Raw genomic sequence first — 22,360 nt, 5'->3', positions numbered from 1 at the left:
GCGAATACTCATCTACGACCGTGAGCATATAGCGGTGCAGCCCCGACTGTGGTAAGGGTCCCTTAAAATCGATACCCAATCTCTCCCAAGGACGGCCGGCTTGAATCAAAGTCCCCATCGGCGGCTTGTAGAAACGAGGTTTAATCTCAGCGCACACTGAACATGAACGGCACAAGCGTCAGATGTCATCTACCGAGAAAGGCAAATTACGACAGCGAACAAAATGCACGAGACGCATCACCCCAGATGGCATAGAGATTCATGAATCGCTCGCAAATCATCGGACGTCATACCCGCGCAGACAGGTCTAGACAAGGCATCGGCCGCCAGATTATCACGACTTGGACGATAGACTATGTCGAAGCAATACTCGGCCAATTCGATTTGCCATCTCGATATCTTTTCATTCTTAATGCGTTGTGCATGCCGATGGTCGTACATCAATGCCACAGACTGCTGATCGGTCACGAGTTGAAACTTTTTGCCCAATAGAAAATGACGCCATTGCCTGATCAACGCAACGATCGCATACGCCTCTTTCTCGAAAGCAGAGTGTTGACGTTCACTGTCGCTTAGGGTGCACAAAAAGAATGGCACAGGCTTCCCCCACTGAGTTAGTGTCACAGCGATCGTACAATCGGAAGCGTCTGTTTCGACTAGGAAGGGTATTGTCTCGTCAATGGAGGTCACACAGGCGCCTGCAATGTTATCTTTCACCTGCTGGAATGCATCCTTGGCACCCATCGTTAGAAGGGAGGCCTTACAATCAACAAGAGGACGAATCTTTTCCGAGTAGCCTTGGACCCACCGAGAATAATGGGCAAATATCCCCAAGGCACGACGCAGAGACGCACGATCACACGGAGCCGCCATATCGAGCAAAGGGCGCAGTCTCTCGGCATCCGGTTTTATCTCGCCTCCGGTCACGGTGTACCCGAGGAGATCAATCATCTAGGCCGAATATTTACATTTCTCCTCATTGAAAGTCAAATGGTACTGTTGGGCCACCTTTTTTTTTTTTTTTTTTTTTTTTGTATACTTAATCAAGGCTCGTGAAAGAGCTGACAACCGCGAGGGAAAGACAGCACAGGTGGACCGCGAGGGAAAGACAGCACATGGGGACCACGAGGGAATTGGAACCTACAGGAATCGACGCAAATTGGCGTCATGGTCTTCTTGATTGTGGCCGCAAACAGTCACATTGTCAACGTACACAAAAATGTCTTTCAATTGCTCTTCAGCAATAATGTCATCAATGGCATGCTGGAAACAAGTTACACCGTTTGTTACTCCGAAAGGTGTGCGACGGAATGGATGGAGCCTTTGGCCAGATTCCAACCTAGTGTAGGGCCTGTCAGACTCACGTATCGGTATCTGATGGTACGCACTTCTTAGATCCAAGGTACTGAACACGCGGTACTTAGCCACGTCACGTACCATATCATCCAATTTGGGTAATGGATATGCGTCAAGCTGTGTGAATCTATTAATAGTCTGTGAATAATCCACGACCATGCGCTTCCGATGATTAGCCATATGTACCACGAGCACCTGCTCCCTCCACGGATAACTCCTAGGCTCTATAATGCCCTCGTAGCAATTGTTTAGTTTCATCAGCGATGAACTGCGTGTCGGCGTGAGTGTACCGTCTAGACTTTATGGTCTGGTGTCTACAATTGGCAGTTAAGCTAGGAAAGAGAGCCGGGTGCTCGATAGCCATCTTGGCGAGACTGCAAACAGAAAGGGTATTCTCACCGGCTCCGAACTGCATTTCCAACCGCCCATGTCTATGCAAAAGGTCATGGCCCAGCAACACGTCGGTGCATAAGTTTGACATTGTCATGTGTTTTACATCAGGATGCACTATCGTTGACAACCAGATTGACAATGCACATCCCCTTCGTGTGTGTCCACAGGCCTGAGGATGCCATGTAGATTCGCTTTGTAGCTGGGCCAACCGTCCACCCGTGCAGTTTAACCAGCACTTGACAGACATAACTTGCGCTGCTTCCCATGTCGATCAGGGCATCGGCAGCTTTCCCCTCGACAAGTACAGGTAGCCCCGCGCTGGAAAGGCTCGGCGACAGAGCCGGCTCCGCGGAGTGGGCTTCCCGCGAAGTGTTAGTTCCCGCGAGGGTAGTACATCGCGTCTTCATCGAGCGACAAACCTTCGCAAAGTGTCTTCTTTTCTCGCAAGTATGACACAGCGCATCCTTGGCGGGACAAAGAGCCCGGGCGTGCTGTCGTTTCCCGCAAAAATAGCACTTTGCATTCTCGGGAGGAGACATCGCAGCGGATGTACCCTGGGCTTTTTCTTCGGGTGCCGACGGAACATTGATAGCTCCCGAAGCTGCCGCGGCGTCCGCAAGGGGTCGTTCGGCATTGGAGACTAGCTCCGTGTAGGCTTCAGCGGAAGCTTCTGCTGTTATGTAAGGCCGCCCGTAAGCCTTGGAGCGAGTTTGCGCGAGCTGCAAAACTTGAGCTTGATCGTAAGCATCTTGGAGCGTCATAGCTGTTTTCTGCAGTAATCTGAGCCGTATCGTGGGGGACGAGAGGCCAGTTACGAAGGCGTCTCAAAACAAATCATCTGCTGTCTCAGCGGCCATTTGAGCCTCTGTCATGCAGTTCTTCCCGAGTTTCCTCAATTTCTGAAGATAACGTTTGAGAGACTCCGATGGATCCTGTCACCGCGTAGTGAGCATATGTCTCGCGTACAGAGCAATACGAGGTTTTACGTAGATTTCTCGTAACGCATTCACAGCAGTCTCATAAGTTTCACAATGTGAAATGTAGTCGAAAATGGTGTTGGACACGTGACAGGTGAGTGTTACATGCTCCTCCCCAAACCCCGGTCACGGTGTACCTCCGAGCCCTGAAAGGAGTCACGGCAGAAAGATGTGCTATTATGTGTGCCAATGACCAATGGTGAAACCACACCAATCAATCAATACCAAAACCAAGTATTGTATTAATGTCACACAACAGTAACAACCTGCACAAGTACAATATACTTCAATTGCACAACAAATATCATATAATTCCTATGATGGTACCACCAGTTTCTTAACTCAATAACTCACGGTGTTCCACGTGAGCGAAATATAACACCCCCAAAGTCACTGTCCCGGCACCAGGCCAAAGTCGATCCATGCTCCGGTGATCACAAGAAAAAGGTTGTATCGAGACCAGAACCCCGGACAGCTGACAGTCAACGCTGCCGAAGAGCCGCTGGGTGGGTGTCGGGCCGACGTCGGTCAGGCAAAAGTTCACCCAAAAGGCGACTGGGAATTCACACCTTCAGTTCACCAGACAAGGACGCTGATATGAACGAGCAGCGGCTCCCAGGCGAAATCCACGACACACACGCGAACCAGGTTAACGGCTGGTGCGCGATGAAAAGGCTGGCACGAGGTGAAATGGCGGACGGGCCCGTAATGGAGGAGTACCTGCTCTCCAACAACGATTCACTTTCGGAACCCTAAAAATGCTTCCAGTGGGTGAAAACTACAAAGACGGAAGTGACTTCCGTAACATGAGCACCGACAATTTTTGCTCATCGGTCATGTCTGGCATCGTGGCTGTATAATTTGTCAATGCTCGAAGCCAATGTTCCCATTGACTCGCTGCATTCGTCGCCTGAGGGTCCCCATTGAACATTTCAACTCTCAGTAAGGTGTCCATCTTGACTCCGAAGGGCTTGATTTCAATAAAAATGTGGTGATAACATTCCACTAAAACGCCTTCTAGATAGTGATCTTTATTGAAATCAAAACTTCCACATCATCTACAAAGAGATTAATCAATTATTAGCAAACGGCCATATAAAAACCCGATAAAAGCAAGCCGTATAAAGAAGCGACAATTATGATTACCAGCTTGGATCGTCACAGAATACATGCCCTCTCCTCGCGCGCATACCCAACCTCTTATAAAGCATTGCTTATCTCAACCGCCAGGGAGGAACTGCAGCAGACCACCACCATTATTTCATTACATGTATTTCTTTAGTTTACAGTGGAACAAAACAAAAAAGCTGAAAAAATTACTCAATCTTAGCTTATTCCACACAGAAATCCTAAAATGGCCCAGACAATATTATTGGCGTCACCTTGGTGGAAATATCGCCACCTTGCCTTGCCCTTTTCGAAGTTGTTAAAAATAATTACATTTCAAGCAGGTGATTTTCCTTTACTTTGGAATTGAACTCACCTGTCGTGAGTTGCAGGTGCCTAAAATATAAAAATCGCTCATTCAACCAGTTTGAATGGAGAAAATGAGTCATTCTGCTGTTTTGTTTCACTGTGTCTACCACAATGAACATGGAAAAAAAAGAAAGAGTACCAGAGAATTGTCTGAGGAGGTCAGACACAAGATTGTAGCCAAGCATGGACAATCTCAAGGCTAAAAGTCCATCTCCAGAGACCTTGATGTTCCTGTGTCCACTATACGCAATGTTATCAGGAAGTTTAAGGCCCATGTCACTGTAGCCAACCTCCCTGGATGTGGCCGCAAGAGAAAACTTGATCGCAGATTGCAGTGAAGGATTGTTTGAATGGTGGAGAAATCGCTTCGATCAACTGCCAAACAGAGACACAGAGACAGAGACACCGACACCCAACTGGAGTTTGCCAAAACACACTTGAACAAGCCAACATCCTTCTGTACTGGGAGAATGTCCTGTGGACAGATGAGACCAAATTAGACCTTTTTGGTAAAGCACATCATCTCTATGTTTACAGAAAACAAAATTAAGCCTTCAAGGAAAAAGAACACCTTCCCTACAGTCAAACATGGAGGATGTTCAGTGATATTTTGGGGTTGCTGTGCTGCCTCTGGCACTGGGTGCCTTGAATGTGTGCATGGCATAATGTAATCAGATTGCCAAGGCATTTTGGAACGCAATGTTCAACCCAGTGACAGAAAGCTGGGGTCTCCGTGTTGGGTCTGTCCAGCTTTATCAAAATTGTGACAGACAACTTGATAGACAAAAAGGAATATTTATTTGTGCGCACGGAGACAAATGCTTGTCCGCAGGGGCAAACAGTTCTCTAAGTTCTATTCAGTCTGAATTGTAATTTATACTCAAAGTAACTCAACAAAGTAAGGCAGAAGTGGATGAGTGCAGCATTAGTTCAGAACACAGGAATGCTGTTATAAAGACCCTTGGCTTGGTATTTTGCACAAGGCCAAACCACAGATAAAACGTGTTTTTGCCAACTCAGCACAGAGACATAGGTCTGCTCGACAACTGTTAGATGACTTTTTGCCAATTGTGGACAAGCAGTCATATTTCCCTTCTCTCCACGTGACTACACCACATGATGCAAATACCCAGCGTGCTTTAGGACCATCGGTTCCACTGATTGGTCCAGAGATGACAATTATTCATTTTTATCCCGACATCCGTCGAAGGTCATGGGTACTGCAGCAGGACAATGACCCCATACACACTTCAAAAAGCACCCAGAAAATGGTTCAAGACAAAAGTCTGGGCTGTTCTGAAATGGCCAGCAATGATTCCAGATCTAAAACCCATTGAACACCTGTGGGGAGATCTGAAAACAGCATTTGGGAGAAGGCACCCTTCAAATCCAGGGAGAACTGGAGCAGTTTGCACAAGAAGAGTGGGCCAAACTGCTAGTAGAGAGGTGTAGGAAGCTCATTCATGGCTATAGGAAGCGCTTGACTGCAGTTATTTTGTCCATAGGCTGTGCTACCAAATATTAAGTCGAGGGTGTCAATAATTTTGTCAATGCCATTTCTTTTTATTTTCTGATTAAAAAAGATATAGTAAGTTCTGAATCAAAAACAAAGTTTCTGCTTTATTAACGGTGAAATAAAGAATTGTGGAGAACAAATACTTTTGTCAATTTCAACTTATTTTCAGAGAAAATTGTGAGTTATTTGAAAAAAGTGCAAGGGTGCCAATATTTTTGGCCACGACTGTATATGCAATCGAAATATGTATATGGGGATGCAACAATTTTTTTTGATTTGACCCCCCCTCCCTCCCCTGATCAATGCCCCAAGGAGTGGATACTTAGTGTTACAGGGGACAAAACGGAAAAATTATTTAAACTTAATATTGGGTCAATCCTGGCGGAACTTATTTCCATCCTTCAACTTTGCTTTATGTGGTAAGCATGGGGATTTGCGATGGCCCGCCATCAACTTCACTTTTGTTTTTATTTATGTTAGTGCTTCAGCTTTGCAGAGCATGCAGGTTTGTATGTGCGGTAAATGGTAATGCATGGTGGTTTTGCCCAGGTTCAGTCCGGTGCCGGTGGATCTCCCCGAAAGGTGTGCTCAGGTTTCAGCGGGCAGCAACCACACTGCGCTGCTTCTAGTAGATGGACAAGTGTACACCTTTGGCAGCTTTTCGGTGAGTTACGGTGCCTGGGCAATTAGGAGAGCCACTTAATGGTTCTCTTAACGCATGAATAACCCTGGTGTTGGCTTAATGGTTAAGGTGACTGCCTTAAGATCTTAGGGTCTTGACTTTGAGCCCCTGTCATAACATTATATAACACCAGGTGAATTGACTCAGCCTGTCATCCTTCCGTGGTCGGCAAAATGAGTACTATCTTACTCGAAACAAGGGGTACTGCATCAATGGGCTAGCTGTGCTTCCAGCAACGATGCAACCAGCATCCATAGGCTACATACAAAACAATAAACTGGTGTTACGTGCTCCTCCCCGACCCCCTGGTCACGGTGTACCTCCTCCGAGCCCCGAGAGGATCCACGGCAGAAAAATGTGTTATTCTGTGTCAAAAATTAATAGGGAAACCACACCAATGGTTATCAACCAACAAATATTGTATTAAAAATCACACAAGAATAACGATACAACAATAATCGCTATCAAAAGTACAATCAACACATCTTATGATGGTACCATCAGCTAGTATAGGATAACTCACTCTGCTCCAAGTGAGTGAAAAAAGAACATTCCCCAATGTCTCTATAGCTCAAAGTTGATCCCCTCCAGTGATCATTAGAGCGATGTCGAATCGAAACCCGAACCCCGTTCAGATGACGGGCCCGGTCACACCGCCAAAACAGCAGAAAGGCGTATGCGGCCGAAGCGGTGCAAAGTCACGTGGTCCAAAACTGCGTAAAGCAAACTCTAGGCGAATGGGAAATCCAAAGGCGCCACTGCGTAAGGCAAACTCAAGGCGAATGTGAAATCCAAAGGCGCCCTCCAGGTCTGAACTTTCACGGCTCAGTCGGCGAACCTCAACTTAATCTTCCAAAAGCCACGGCGCACACACATACATCACATACGTCTCAAAGCGGTGGAAATGGCTGACGAAGCAAATACCTTGCTTGACGCGCGAAGCGCACGAATCAAAATGGCTGACGGCTCGTTCTCGAATCGCAACGACCCGGCGATGATTCTTCAGAATCCCAACGCCAAACCTGACACCCAGGTTGATCAGTCACAGCGATAACTCCTATCGCAGGAATTCCTATCCAGGAAATTCAAAGTTCACTCGTGACTTACTCGACAACGTTCGATCCAGAACGCAAAGCAACCAGCTTCTTGTCCGACTTTTCCTCCTTTCTTTTTTCTCACCTCCTCTTCTTCTTCGTCTTCCGGTTCCCGATCCGGTTTCCTGTTTCATTTAACATTAACCTTTTTACCTTTTGACAATAATAATGGCTATTTCCCTCAAACAATAATAATAATAATAATAATACATAGAACCAGAAATGCTTCAAGTGGATGAAAACCACAACACCGGAAGTGACGAATCCGTAACACTGGATAGATGACTACATTGTGCTTAATATTTATTTGCTGTGTTGTATTTTCATGATTTGGTGTCACATGGCCTTCTGCATTGATTGATGGTCAATGGCTGGGGACATGAATGGTGACAGGTGCAGTGACATGCCAGCAACATTATTTTTTATTATTATTTGGACATTGCATTGCTTTGTCGGATGGGGCACATAGGAGGGCATACAACCCACCTCGATGACAGTGACATATAATTTATTTTTCGACACTATTATTTACATTACCATATGGTACAGTAATACCCTAATAACGAGCACTGCTTTGAATGAGAATATTTGCATTGTTGTATGTTATGCCTCTTTTTTTGCTGTTTGTTTGATTTGCAGAAAGGCCAGCTGGGCCGCCTTATGCAAGAGACGCCGTTGTGGCATGCCATTCCCGGTCCTGTGCCAAACGTGGGCACACGGTTTGGGCGAAAAGCCACGTGGGTTGGTGCAAGTGGAGACCAGACCTTTATGCGTATTGACGAGGCTCTAGTCAATGAACACGTGCTTGCCAAGTCTGAAATCTTCGCCAATCAGACTATTATTGGTGAGAGTCATCGGTCGTTTGCATCATTTTTCTTTTCCTTGCATTTGCGGGGCATGTCATCAGCTTTGTCGTCTCAATCGGATTAAAATGGCTAATATTTCCACCTTGATGTTTGTGACAGACTCTGGTTACACTGCATTTAATGTATGCACTACACAAACTTTGCAGCTTTCCTTCATTTAAAAATGGTTGCTTTGTTGGCTCTAAATTAGATTATATTTTTAATTACTCACGCTGTGACTGTAGGCTGGGTGTCTGAGTATTGTAACGATCCCATTTGTGTGTTTGGCTGCAGAATGAGGGAAGCTACAATTGCTAAATTGGGTGCAGAGCTTCATATTGTGAATGTCTCAGACGAGTTAAACTTCGAGCTCACAAAGAAAAGTATACGATGAAATTTGATACAGGACTATATTTGCTCAAGCTGTGGCCTTTGGCCAGTATTGGATAATTGCTTTAGAGTGTACAATTCCAAGCTCTTTGCCAAACTTTGCGATTCTAGCTGCTTGTATTGTCGAGTTATTCTGCTGCCAAAAGCAAATGCGCTGATTGCAACACTCGTACGACGAACAGAGACAGGAAGTGCACTGAGAGTAAACAGGCTCACAAAGAGCTCAAGAGACTTCAGTAGAGAGGGAGATGTGACTTTCACAGGCTAGGATATCTCTATTCAGATCAACAGCAGCCATGACCGAGGAACAGAAACAGCTGATGCCAATCAGGGAGAGGAAGTGAAAGTCCGAAACCCGAGTAAATGAGACCACTCTAGAGCAAAAAATGATAGTTTTTAAAGATACTAACAAATCTCCACATACAAGGCTTTCATCCGCAGCTGTTCTCCCCTCTGGGCTGGTGCTCCTGCCTCACACCTAGCTCGTCTTCACGCTGTTGAAACCAAAGCTTTTGGAATCTCCCGCGATGAAGGTAACTCCGAGGGCCTATCACTCACTCACCGCAGGCAGGTAGGTGGTCTTTCTGTCTTCTACCGACTCCGATCTGGCCTCGCTCCTCCAGCTCTATCTGTGGTCTGTCCCCCAAATATTCCTACAGGTCAGACAAGATCTGCCAGCAACCCTCTTCTGGTGAAATTGCCAAAATCAAGACTCTCTGCTCACCTTCACTCCATCATTCCTCTTTACTCCCACCTCTGGAACAAACTCCCTCGCTCTCTTCAATCCCACTCCTCCCTCCAGGTCTTCAAAACAGCTGTTCACCACCATCTCTTATCTTCCCCCAGCCAAAACCTTGATCTCTTCTATCCCCGTTAATTCACCCCAGATCCACTTTTTTTTGAAATACCGACTTCTTTCTTTCCTGGAAGTTCTAGCAGTGTCCGTGTTTTATACCTCTGTCCAGTCAAACATCAAACATCTGTCAAGTGCATTCTCCTTGAGAAACGTTTCCTTTCTTTTAGTGATACACTGACAATATGAACCTACGTCGTTTATGCGTGTTTTCTTTTGAGGTTACAATTTTTAAAGATTTCATTTGAGGTTACAAAAAGGTTACAATTTTTATTTGTAACTGTAAAATATTTCACAATTTTCACTCCATATGTATACTGATATAAAGCCCATTAAAATGACGTTGCCAAGAGCATCTCCCCATAACACAATTTTGAAGAAAACTCAGGTTTGTGGATTTACTTTTGTTTCATCAAGAAAAGTGTGATTATTTTAGAAATATATTTATTTATCAGTGATGACGGAATTTTAAATGACTGAGTAAAACTACTCAACTGTATGTATGTACAGTCGGACCCCGCTATTCGCAGGTTCTGCGTATTCGCAGGTTCTGCGTATTCGTAGTTGATAAATCGCGAACTGTTTCTCTATTTGTGGCCCTATGTCCCGTGTATTTGCAGTTGTTCGCGGGCTAAAAAAAATTATTTTCACGATCCGTGAGCATGACAGATTTGTAAAACCCGTCTTTCAACAGCCACACACAAAGCAGGTGGACATACGCAAAAAAAAAAACATCTACGTGTAACGAGCATGACCTGCTTTTACATTTGCGGCGCTGTGCTTTGCATTTTCACGGCTTTAGCGGGATATCCGTCATTCACACTGTGAACAGCTTCACTGACATCCTGCCATTCACACGATAAACATTGTTTCACGGGATGCTTCGCAGGATATCCTGTCAGTCACACTGTGAACTTCTTCACGTGATATCCCGCCATTCACACATAAACAATGTTTTGCGGCATGCTTCACCTGATATCCCACAGACGGTAAACATTGCTTCGCGGGATATCCCACCAGCTGCATAACACGTCATCCCTGCGAGTTACTGTACAGAATTAAAACACTCCACTGTATCTATTAGTGCAATTAGCTGTCTCCCTTCTCCCCCATTGAAACAATGGCACGGCATGCATTCGCGGATTTTTGTCGACATTCGCGGATTTTTGTCGACATTCGCGGATTTTTGTCGACATTCGCGGGATTTTTGTCGACATTCGCGGGATTTTTGTCGACATTCGCGGGATTTTTGTCGACATTCGCGGGATTTTTGTCGGCATTCGCGGGATTTTTGTCGGCATTCGTGGGATTTTTGTCGGCATTCGCGGGATTTTTGTCGACATTCGCGGGATTTTTGTCGACATTCGCGGGATTTTTGTCGACATTCGCGGGATTTTTGTCGACATTCGCGGGATTTTTGTCGACATTCGTGGGATTTTTGTCGACATTCGTGGGATTTTTGTCGACATTCGTGGGATTTTTGTCGACATTCGTGGGATTTTTGTCGACATTCGTGGGATTTTTGTCGACATTCGTGGGATTTTTGTCGACATTCGCGGGATTTTTGTCGACATTCGCGGGATTTTTGTCGACATTCGCGGGATTTTTGTCGACATTCGCGGGATTTTTGTCGACATTCGCGGGATTTTTGTCGACATTCGCGGGATTTTTGTCGACATTCGCGGGATTTTTGTCGACATTCGCGGGATTTTTGTCGACATTCGCGGGATTTTTGTCGACATTCGCGGGATTTTTGTCGACATTCGCGGGATTTTTGTCGACATTCGCGGGATTTTTGTCGACATTCGCGGGATTTTTGTCGACATTCGCGGGATTTTTGTCGACATTCGCGGGATTTTTGTCGACATTCGCCGGATTTTTGTCGACATTCGCGGGATTTTTGTCGACATTCGCGGGATTTTTGTCGACATTCGCGGGATTTTTGTCGACATTCGCGGGATTTTTGTCGACATTCGCGGGATTTTTGTCGACATTCGCGGGATTTTTGTCGACATTCGCGGGATTTTTGTCGACATTCGCGGGATTTTTGTCGACATTCGCGGGATTTTTGTCGACATTCGTGGGATTTTTGTCGACATTCGTGGGATTTTTGTCGACATTCGCGGGATTTTTGTCGACATTCGCGGGATTTTTGTCGACATTCGCGGGATTTTTGTCGACATTCGCGGGATTTTTGTCGACATTCGCGGGATTTTTGTCGACATTCGCGCGATTTTTGTCGACATTCGCGGGATTTTTGTCGACATTCGCGGGATTTTTGTCGACATTCGCGGGATTTTTGTCGACATTCGCGGGATTTTTGTCGACATTCGCGGGATTTTTGTCGACATTCGCGGGATTTTTGTCGACATTCGCGGGATTTTTGTCGACATTCGCGGGATTTTTGTCGACATTCGCGGGATTTTTGTCGACATTCGCCGGATTTTTGTCGACATTCGCGGGATTTTTGTCGACATTCGCGGGATTTTTGTCGACATTCGCGGGATTTTTGTCGACATTCGCGGGATTTTTGTCGACATTCGCGGGATTTTTGTCGACATTCGCGGGATTTTTGTCGACATTCGCGGGATTTTTGTCGACATTCGCGGGATTTTCGTCGACATTCGCAGGATTTTGTATTGAGGTGGGTTGTATGCCCTCCTATGTGCCCTATCTGACAAAGCAATGCAATGTCGACAAATGGATGTTTCTGTTCTGCAGGCCTTGTTCCTTCTGAGCCTTCAGATCCGGCTCCTTTCCGTTGTTTGCTGATAAACAAGGCAGATGGCAGTTGCCACACATACATTGATTTTGAACAGGAAGATGTGGTGGGTTCTTCCGTCTGCCTCGACCCTATCCACAACGTTTTGTGGAGGTAATGAGCTGGCAACTTGGAAGGGGCAGTGAAGGAATATGGATGGAGGTGGTGGTTTTGTGTATGGCAGGCAACCTGTGTTATTTCCCGATCATATCGCACATGCTTTATCATTGAACATGCTACTGCTCAGCCGTTTTTGTGTGAGTGTGTGTGAGATGCAGATTGCATTATCTTTTCAGGTTGTGTCCAAATACAGGGGAGGTATGCTGCTACAATGTTGTGGCGGCAGACGCACGACTTAGCTCACTTCCCGAGTTGCAGCGCCACTGCAGTGTTTTAGCACCAGAACTCGCACTGCCGGTTGCTGCTGGAGCACTGAGCACGCGCTCCCATGTTGCACTACACATGCTCGGTATGTGCTTTCTTTGGACCGCTGTAACTTGAAGGGGAAGAGACTAAGCTTGGATGGGTGAAATTGTCTGTCTGTCTATTTGTCTCTTTGCCTGTCCAGTCTCGCCCCTTTTGATAAATCGCCGATTATTTCCTGGAATGTAAAATTCTACCATAATATTTTGTTCCAAACCTTTTGGACCTCGAATCATGTCAGAATTGTTGACTTTTAAATGGTGGAAAATTTAGTTAGCACCAATCTTGAGAACCCATTCTGCTTGTGAACTTCTCCCTTCGACTGAACCTCCTTAGAGCTTGGTTGTTCTTCCAGGCTGTTTAGATACATTAACGACGTTGCAAGACCTGAGACTTGGAATATGCAGTGCTGACGAGGAGGTTCCAGCCATTGCCAAAGTCTACAGTAAAGAAGATTACAACGTGGTGAACCGCTTTGAAAGTGAGTGTCACTTTCATCGCATATTCTGTCAGTTTCATGTACTTTTTGGCTACGTCCTTTATTAATCCCTTCCTGCTTTCACCGGAGGGGACTATAGGTTTGCTATCCGTCTGTCTGTCCATCTGTCTGTCTGTGTCCATCCGTCAGTCTGTCCCACCTGTGGTTTTTCAGACTTTTTCCCCATACCCTTTAACATATTCAACTGAAACTTGGTACGTGGCTTTCTTTTGATAAGTTACAGAACAAGCTTGGGTTTCAGTGTGTTTCGTCAGTTTTTCTGAGTTATGAAGCCGACAGGTATCTATCCATGGCTTTTGAACCATTTAGTCTAGATGAGTGATTCTCTACACCAATCAAATATGCAATTCCTGGCTGTGTAAAGTTACGTCTTATAACTTTACAGGGTTTTCGATTATGACTATGGGTTTTCGATTCGCATAATTTGCCAAAGACTTGGCTTCTATAACAAATATTTGAACTGTGCTTTGCTTTCAACAGGTCATGGAGGTGGTTGGGGTTATTCTGCACATTCTGTGGAAGCGATCCGCTTTGCACCTGATGCTGACATACTGCTTGGGGGTTTTGGCTTGTTTGGAGGTCGTGGAGAGTACACTGCGAAGATTAAGGTATTACACCACAAACACGTGTGAAAATGTAATTTTGAATGTAATCCTATTGCTGTTTATCTGTACATTTGTAAAAAAATTAGTCACGTTTGAAAAGGGAAAGGTTTGTTGTAATTTTCGAATGTGGCTACCTCTAATCCATGGAGAGGGTTAATGTTTGGCCAATGCAATCAAACCACTGAGATTATTCTTCGACTTGGATAAACTTGTTCAAACTTCCTACAGCATTACAGATGCAAACAAATAGATGTAACATCAGTTCGACATAACATAAGACCATAACCAAAACTAACACCAGGGTGTGTGATATTTATATGATGCAAATAGCCAGGTTATCCAAATTGAAAACCAATCCTGACTTATTACAACTTGCTGAAGAGAGCTCCAAAATGCATTGTGATTTTATTCTAAATAGGGGCATAGGTGGGGGTCAGCATTGTTTGGGGAGGGGACGGGATGGGAAAGGTGGAATGCGGCCGGATGATGGAAGGCACCTTGATGCTCATGCTGTTGTCACAACCATAGCTGTTTGAGATCGGACCAGAAGGTGGGGAGCATGAAACAGATGGAGACCTTCTCGCGGAAACTGATGTCCTTGGATATGACTGTGCAGCCAGGTATGTTGCTGTGACCCTGCACACCTGGATGTGGGAGAGTTGGGGTTTCTCTCAACATGACATATCTGTATTTGTCACATAATCAGATGATAATTGAGCCAGGAAAATCATATTTGGACTCTCCAAGCTTGTAAATAAATTTTCCAATGAACATTTTTATTTGATTTGTGTTCCATGTGCTATTTTTTTTATTTTTTTATTAGACGTTTTCATGAGCTTTCTATACAAACTCTTAATTTAGTTATGTTAAACCTGGTCAATAGCAGAGTTCTCTCAATTTTTATTTTTGATGCTGATTAATGCCGTAAAACTTCGACTATAACGCACACTTTTTTTACCCAAAAATCTTTTAAAAGTTAGAGGTGCCTATTATATACATGAAACATAGGTCTAATTTTTTTGTAAGTTTTTTTTCTTCAAATTGAAACGATCGTCGAGGACGTCTTCAAAAACGGAAGTGGCAATACTCAAAGAACAAAGAATAGCGAAATGTTTAATATATAAGTTTAATAAATGCCGCTTCATAAACCGATCTCCCCATCCACGTGACGCCTTGAAGGTGACTTTGTTTGGCAGCGTCTTCACAAGCATGACGGCTTTCACAGGCACCTCCGAAATGCTGTCGTCACCGCCTTGTTGCTGACGATCTGTGACCCAATCGAGCAGTTTGGCCTCGAGCTCGGGATGGGCAGCCGCATGACCTCGTTCGGCCATTTTGCTTCGTGGGAGCGACTGCAGACGCTCCCTCTGTCATCTCCATAGTCTGATGTTCACCTCAGATATTCCGTCGAATCCCGCCCAGCACCTCTGTTTCCGTGATCTTCAGCGTATCAAACAATGTTTAGTTTTTGAGCCGCGGTGTATGATCCACGTCGCGAACTCATGCTTAATTACGGTAAGAAAACTAGTGGAAATAGAACAACAACAACAACAACAACATGCATTTTAAGGCAATTTTCCCTGCTAGAGCGGGGGTTAGCCTTGCGGTCCCCATGACAATCTTCTCCATTTTGCCCTATTTTCTGCATCTCTCCTTGTTAACCCCCTTGCCCGCATTTCTTCTTCCACCATCTTTAGCCAAGTCTTTCTCGGTCTTCCCCGTCCTCTACTTCCTTCTACATTAACTTCCATCACTCTTCTCAACCAGTCACTTTCATCCTTCCTCAATACATGACCAAACCATCTCAACCTGTTCCTCTTCACAGCATCAATCACAGGCAATATTCCCATCATCTTTCGCAATTCATCATTTGTCCTCCTCTCTCTCAACGATACTCCGCACATCCATCGAACCATTCGCATTTCCACCCTTTCCAGCCTTCGTTGCTGCTCTACGTTCATTACCCATGTCTCGCTCCCATAAATCATAACACTTCTCACACATGCAGCATACACCTTTCCCTTCAGCTTCAGCGACACTCTCCTCCTCATCAGCACGCCACTCAGTTCCCGAAACTTCTTCCATGCACATCTCACTCGAGCAACCGTTGCCGAGTCTGATCCACCTTCTCCATTCAGCATGTCTCCGAGGTAGCAAAATGTTTTCACACCTTCCAGCTTCACGCCATCTCCAAGATCCAACTCAACATTTCCTCCATCTGCAGCTCCCTCTGCGCACACCTTACATTTGAATGTAGCTGCCACACTGGTTAATGACCCTCTCAGACCACTACATTTTTGATGAACCCACTCAGCGCACATTGTACACTGAATGGAGTTCACTCCGACACTCTTCCTGCACACAGCACACGGCCACTTCCCAGTTCTTTCCACCTCACCACATGCTTTACCACTTGCCATCACCTTTGTCTTTCCGATATTCACCTTCAGACCTTTTGTCTCCATACATTCCTTCCACTTGTTCATCTTTTCCTTCAGTCCATCCATACTTTCCGCAATCAACACCAGATCATCTGCATACAACAACTCCCACGGTAAACCCTCCTTTACATTCTGAGCCAGCACCTCCATCACAGCTACAAATAGTAGTGGACTTAGTACCGACCCCTGATGCACTCCCACCTTCACCTCAAACTCACCACTGTTCCCGTCCTTCGTCCTTACAGCTGTGCGTGCTCTTTTGTACATTGCCATCACTACTCTGATCAACCATTCCTCCACTCCTAACTTCCTCAATGCCCATGTCAATACTTTGCGTGGAACCCTATCGAATGCTTTCTCCAGATCAACAAACCCAAAAAACAACTTCTTCCTCTTATCCATGTACTTCTCCTGCAACTGCCTCACAATGAAAAGCGCATCTGTCGTTCCTCTTCCTGGCATAAATCCAAACTGCATTTCGTCGATCTTCACCTTCTTCCTTATCCTCCTTTCCAACACCCTTTCCAATACCTTCATTCCATGCTCCAATAACTTTATCGCTCGGTACGAGCCACACTCCAGAGGGTCACCTTTCCCCTTGTGTAGAGGGACGAGGGTACTCAGTTCCCAATCCACTGGAATGCGGCCTTCTTTCACCACCAGATTACAGATCTCTGTCATTCTCTTCACACCCCAACTTCCTGCTGCCTTCAACATATCTCCCACAACTCCCGTCGGCCCTCCCGCTTTTCCACTCTTCATTGCTTTTATCGCTTCCTCAACTTCCTTCTCAGTTATCTTCTCTGCCGATCCTAAAACTGGGTTACTCTCTATGTTGCCATCCCATTCATTCTCTGTATTCAACAGCATTTCCATATATCTTTTCCATCTTCCTTTAATTCCATCTGGGTCGACAACGATTTGTCCCACTTCATCCTTCAAGCAACTTACCCCCATCACATCACACCTCTCTTTCGCTATGTGCTTTGCAATCCTGAATACTGCTTTCTGACCCTCTTCCGAATCCAAGCGTTCTCCGAACATTTTCCTACATGCCTCCTGCGCCTTTGCTACCTCTTTCTTTGCAGCCTTCCTGGCTGCCTTATAACTTTCATGCTCTGCTGTTTCTGCTCCCGTACCCTTCGCCTTCTGCCACTCTTTGAACTTCTTCCTCTTCTCGTCAATCCTCTTTCCAACTTCAACATCCCACCACCATGTTTCCGAGTGGTAATAGAAGTCGCTGGTAAATCTTCTGAACAACTGAATGAAGCTGTTAAAGAACACTTGAGTTTTATAATAAAATATAGCCAATTATCAGCAACTTGAGTACCACGTGATTGTCGTCCAGCAATAGGCTGCAGGTTGCTTCGTTGGATTTCTATCGGACATCCACCGTTTATTTAATATGCAGTGCTGTGTTTAAACTTTGCGCAATCACAACTGAACATCGTGATTCATACGATTTATGACTGTCGTAAATTTAGTTCCTTGACCTGCCGTGATATTCTTTCATTGGCGCCGGTTTGTTCAACTATTACGAAATCGTGGCTGACAGTCGTGGTTAAGATGGACTTCGCCGTTTTTGACAGATGTAATAACATGTTTTACGTCTATTTTTTTTTCATTCGAGTGTTGAAATGTGCGTGCGTATTATATATAGGTCTATAGATTTTTACACCGCGACAAAAGTCCAAGTTGGGGGTGCACGTTATGCACAGCGGCACGTTATAGTCGAAGTTTTACGGTATTTATTTATTTTTTATCAGCAATTTTTTTGTAAACCAAATATCTTTGGTCTTTGGTCTTTCGTTTGGTGTTTTACAATAAAACCTAAATTATTATTATAAGTTTGAGAATCTTTTTTTGTGTTCATTATAACTCTCACGTGAAGCAAGTTTGTGAATAGATTTTGCAGACTTGGTTGCATTGCTGACATCCATTTTGTCAGCAGAATATTTTTGTTTCTAAACCAGGCGTATTTGTTTGAGCCTTTAACAAATAGTTAGTCTAGGAAGAACAATGTTGAATCGTTGTATACAGGTAGATTTCGTGACACTGATCGGAAGAACAGCCTGAGAATTGTAAAATCTCATGAGAAGATATAAATTTACGTATTCGTTATTATGTTTGAATCCTACAACTGTGTACACTATTGTTACGGGTTGCCAGCCTGGGTCATGAGGGGCTTCTTGGACCCGCTTCTAAACCTTTCACCCTGAAGCCGATGAGTCACAGATAACTCGGCGACATGACGGGTTGCTAAGCAAACACAGACGCCAACTCTGACGATTAATTTAGGTGGGGTCGTCATGTCAAAATCCCACGTTACCTTCCCAACAAATTAATCCTCCAGATAGGGAACTAACTGTGCTCTTAACGCCCCAATACTGTCAATCAAGAATGGCCGATTGATACCGTAAGTGGGATGCTGGCTAGTCATTGATCATAACGAAACTGCGGGCTTACATTGGTCCCAACGTGAAAGAGGGGAGGGTGGAGAAAGAAGAGGGGGTGGTGATAATATGATGTGCCGTGTGGGGAGAAGTGTGTGTGAATGCGAGTCAGTAACCCAGCCCTGAACGGGTCAATGGTGCAATTGTTGAATGCTCTCTTGTGTTCCAAGTAAACAAATTAGTAATAGGGATAGAAAGAGGGTGCGAGTCAGTTTGTCACCGGCACGTCCAGGGGAAAACTCCGCAGCTTGTCAGCTCTTGCTGGCACCAGTCCGCCACCAGTCTGTTCGTTTTCACAGCGGCTTGCGCTCTCAACTGCTCGCTCTCGCAATGGCTTGCTTGTCTCTCAGATGTTCCCTGGACGCGTACCAGTCCCCGTCATGAAATTTTCCAGCCTTATAAACCCCTAGTAGAGCGTGGTCCTGGGACTGGCAGCTCTTTGTGCAACTTTCTGATTGGCATGCTCTCATTGCCATGCAAGTCTTATTGGTCGAGCCCCTGATTCTGCGGCCAATGCCATCCATATGTGGTGCTTTGTTCAGACTGTGTTGTCTTACACTTGATATGCTTGATGTTATCCAGCTAATGATGTATCTTATACCTTGTGTTTCTTGTTGATTTGATTTGTATGGTGGTGGTTTTGTAATTTGTGTGATGTCGAGTGTGATGCTTGAGTGTTGCAAAGTGTGCATGGACGTGCTCAATAGGTGTGGAGAGAGAGCGAGATTGAGAGAGATGTAGGCAGAGGGAGATGAGAAGAGAAGGGATTTATAAAAAGAAGAATTACAAAGGGGGGTTTGAATCTTGCTCTACAAACATAATGCATTTCCCTGTCCACTGATATGATCTGAGAGGTAATGTAACTAGACAAAATACTATGGATATACCGTATCTAAGCTCCAGAATTCCTCTGTTGGATGTAACTTCCCGGGATCTTCCAAAACTGCAACTATATATATCTAGCAGGAGATATCCAGCGTTGCCCAGTGATTTTGTAATCCGTTTGGAATGATGAAGAAATCAATTTTTTTTGTGGGGTCCTAAAACCCCACTGACATCCACTAAGGAATGGGGTCAGGGATCGTTCAATATTACCCTACACGTAGCTACAAAAGCTTCGGCACAATAGAGCGATTTACTTTTTTTTGCCTAAAACACTCCCCGTCACTCACTGACGAACCTCTGAAAGTTTGACGAAGATCCGTTTGGCCTTCTCTGAGAAAAATGGTGCCATACAGACAGGCAGACCTCTCTTATCGCATAGATTTGCTTTGTGTTTTGACTTGGAAGGGTGAGAGATGACTCAAGTTCTCTATAAATGTTATCATGTAGCGCTGCCCCCAGTGGGAGAGCATTACAAGTCCTAGTGGTTTACACTATTATAAATAGTATCTCTCTTATGAAAACCTTACACGTAGCTACAACTAGTTGGCTAACCCCCACTCTAGCAGGGAAAATGGCCTTAAAATGCATGTTGTGTTGTGTCTCTTATGAAAACCTTATGGAATTGAAAACTAATTGGCCAATTTACATACGTGCTGTGTATTTTATGCACTTCTAAATCGCTGGATGAATAGGTTGTAAAGCAGTGTTTGCACTCTGGGTGTGCATGGTAACATTCGACGAAGTTAACATTGCCATCTCAAACTTGGATTTCTATTTTTTGTTGAAGTGGGGAATTATTACACTTGCTAATGAATTCCGGCACTGTTAGACTGAATAACTTTAAAACTCGACTATTGCTAAAAAATACATCGAATTTGGTGCAGAAGTTGTACAAATCATTTGAAAATATCCATCTGTCTGTTCGTTTGTGGGAAGAAATGTGTTGAAACTTGGTGGTTGTACTCTGGATGTGCATGAGAATGGTCTATGAAGTTAAGATAGCCACCTCCAACTTGGTTGCCCCCGATTTCCGCTCTCATAGGGAGCTAGTGATTCTCGTAATAATGATTTGTATTATTGCCATTTATTGCTGTGATTATTGTTTTGTGGGGTCTTTGGAGCATTTGATTTCATAAGCAGCCGTTTTTGCAGCTATGGTGGGGAATTGGCACTCACCCTGGTCTAATTTTGCCCCCTCTACAATCTCACAGACCAAAAATAACAAATGTTAGCACGAAATAAATCCTTGAGCCTTTTGCATGGACTGAGGCCAGACCATGGTCTCGGTTATAAACCTAAACCTCATTAATCTGAGAGAGAGTAATTGAACGTGATGCATACAGTGCCTTCAGAAAGTATTCACACCACTTGACTTCACATTTTGTTGTGTTACAACCTGAATTGAAAATGGATTAAATTCAGATGTGATTTTCACTGATCTACACACAATACCCCATAATGTCAAAGTGGAATTTCATTTTTAGAAATTTTACAAAATAATTAAAAATGTAAAGCTGAAATGTCTTGAGTCAATAAGTATTCAACCCCTTTACTATGACACTCCAAATTGAGCTCAGGTGCATCCAATTTCCTTTGATCATCGAGATGTCTCTACAATTTGATTGGAGTCCACCTTTGACCAATTCAATTGAATGGACATAATTTATATAGAAACACACCTTTCTACATAAGGTCCCACAGTTGACAATGCATGTCAGAGCAGAAACTCCACCATGAAGTCCAAGGAATTGTCCAATGTCCATAGAACGATGAGATATAATTGTGAGGAGGCAGAGATCTGGGGAAGGGTATAAAACAATTTCTAGAGTGTTGAAAGTTCCCAAGTGCACAGTGAGCTCCATCATTCGGAAATCGAAAGAATATGGAACTGCTCAGACTTCCCAGAGCTGACCGTCTGACCAAACTGAGCAACTGGGCAAGAAGGCAGAGAGGTGACCAAGAACCTAATGACTACTCTGATAGAACTACAGAGTACCTTGGCTGAGATGGCAGAACCTAGCTGCCGGAAGGTCAACAGTCTCTGCAGCATTTCACAAATCTATGCTTTATGGGAGAGTGTCCAGACAGGAGCGACTCCTGAGAAAATGACATGACAGCATGCCTGTAGTTTGCAAAAAAGGCATGTGAAAGACTGAGGACATGAGGCCAAATATTCTGCAGTCTGATGAGATGAAAATTGAGCTATTGGCCTGAATGCAAAGCGCTACATCTGGCAGAAACCAAGCACAGCTCATCACCCATCTGACACCATCCCTACCTTGAAGCATGGTGGTGGCAGAATCATGCTATGGGGATGCTTTTCAGTGGCAGGGATTGGGTGACTTGTAAGGATAGAGGGAACAATTAAACAATTATTGGAGCTAAATGCATGCAAATCCTTGAGGAGAACCTGCCTCAGAGTGCAAAAGATCTTAGACTGCAGTGAAGATTTACTATCCAACAGGACAATGACCCCAATCATACAGCCAAAAGCAACACTGGAATGGCTTCAGAGCAAGAACGTGAAACTCCTTGAGTGGCCCAAACCAAAGTCCAGACTTGAATCCCATTGATAATTTGTGGAAAGACTTGAAGATTGCTGTTCACCAACACTCCCCATTCAATTTGACAGAGATTGAGCAAATCTGCCATGAAGAAGGGAATATTGAGGTAGAGGAGCCTTTTTTTCATGTAGCATAATCTGGTGGGAT

At 44.6% G+C, this 22,360-nt stretch overlaps 2 protein-coding genes across 2 annotated transcripts in view; one reads left to right on the top strand and one right to left on the bottom strand.

The window, feature by feature from the left end:
* LOC144888382 (uncharacterized) overlaps nt 1–16,920 on the bottom strand; it is a 146,851-nt gene extending 129,931 nt beyond the window's left edge. Inside the window, exon 1 of the mRNA XM_078766203.1 lies at nt 15,411–16,920. Coding sequence (XP_078622329.1) covers nt 15,466–16,848 — 1,383 coding nt within the window. The 5' untranslated portion in view covers nt 16,849–16,920 and the 3' untranslated portion in view covers nt 15,411–15,465. The remainder of the gene's footprint in view (nt 1–15,410) is intronic.
* The window catches only part of MYCBP2 (MYC binding protein 2), a 381,848-nt gene that overhangs the window by 124,733 nt on the left and 234,755 nt on the right, over nt 1–22,360 (top strand). Inside the window, 7 exon segments of the mRNA XM_078766193.1 lie at nt 6,268–6,382; nt 8,134–8,338; nt 12,304–12,457; nt 12,640–12,812; nt 13,122–13,247; nt 13,746–13,873; nt 14,399–14,490. Coding sequence (XP_078622319.1) covers nt 6,268–6,382; nt 8,134–8,338; nt 12,304–12,457; nt 12,640–12,812; nt 13,122–13,247; nt 13,746–13,873; nt 14,399–14,490 — 993 coding nt within the window.

Source organism: Myxine glutinosa, chromosome 12 (assembly GCF_964187855.1).
Source record: "Myxine glutinosa chromosome 12, kmMyxGlut1.1, whole genome shotgun sequence".
Lineage (NCBI taxonomy): Eukaryota > Metazoa > Chordata > Myxini > Myxiniformes > Myxinidae > Myxine > Myxine glutinosa.
This window is presented reverse-complemented; position numbering and strand designations above follow the sequence as displayed.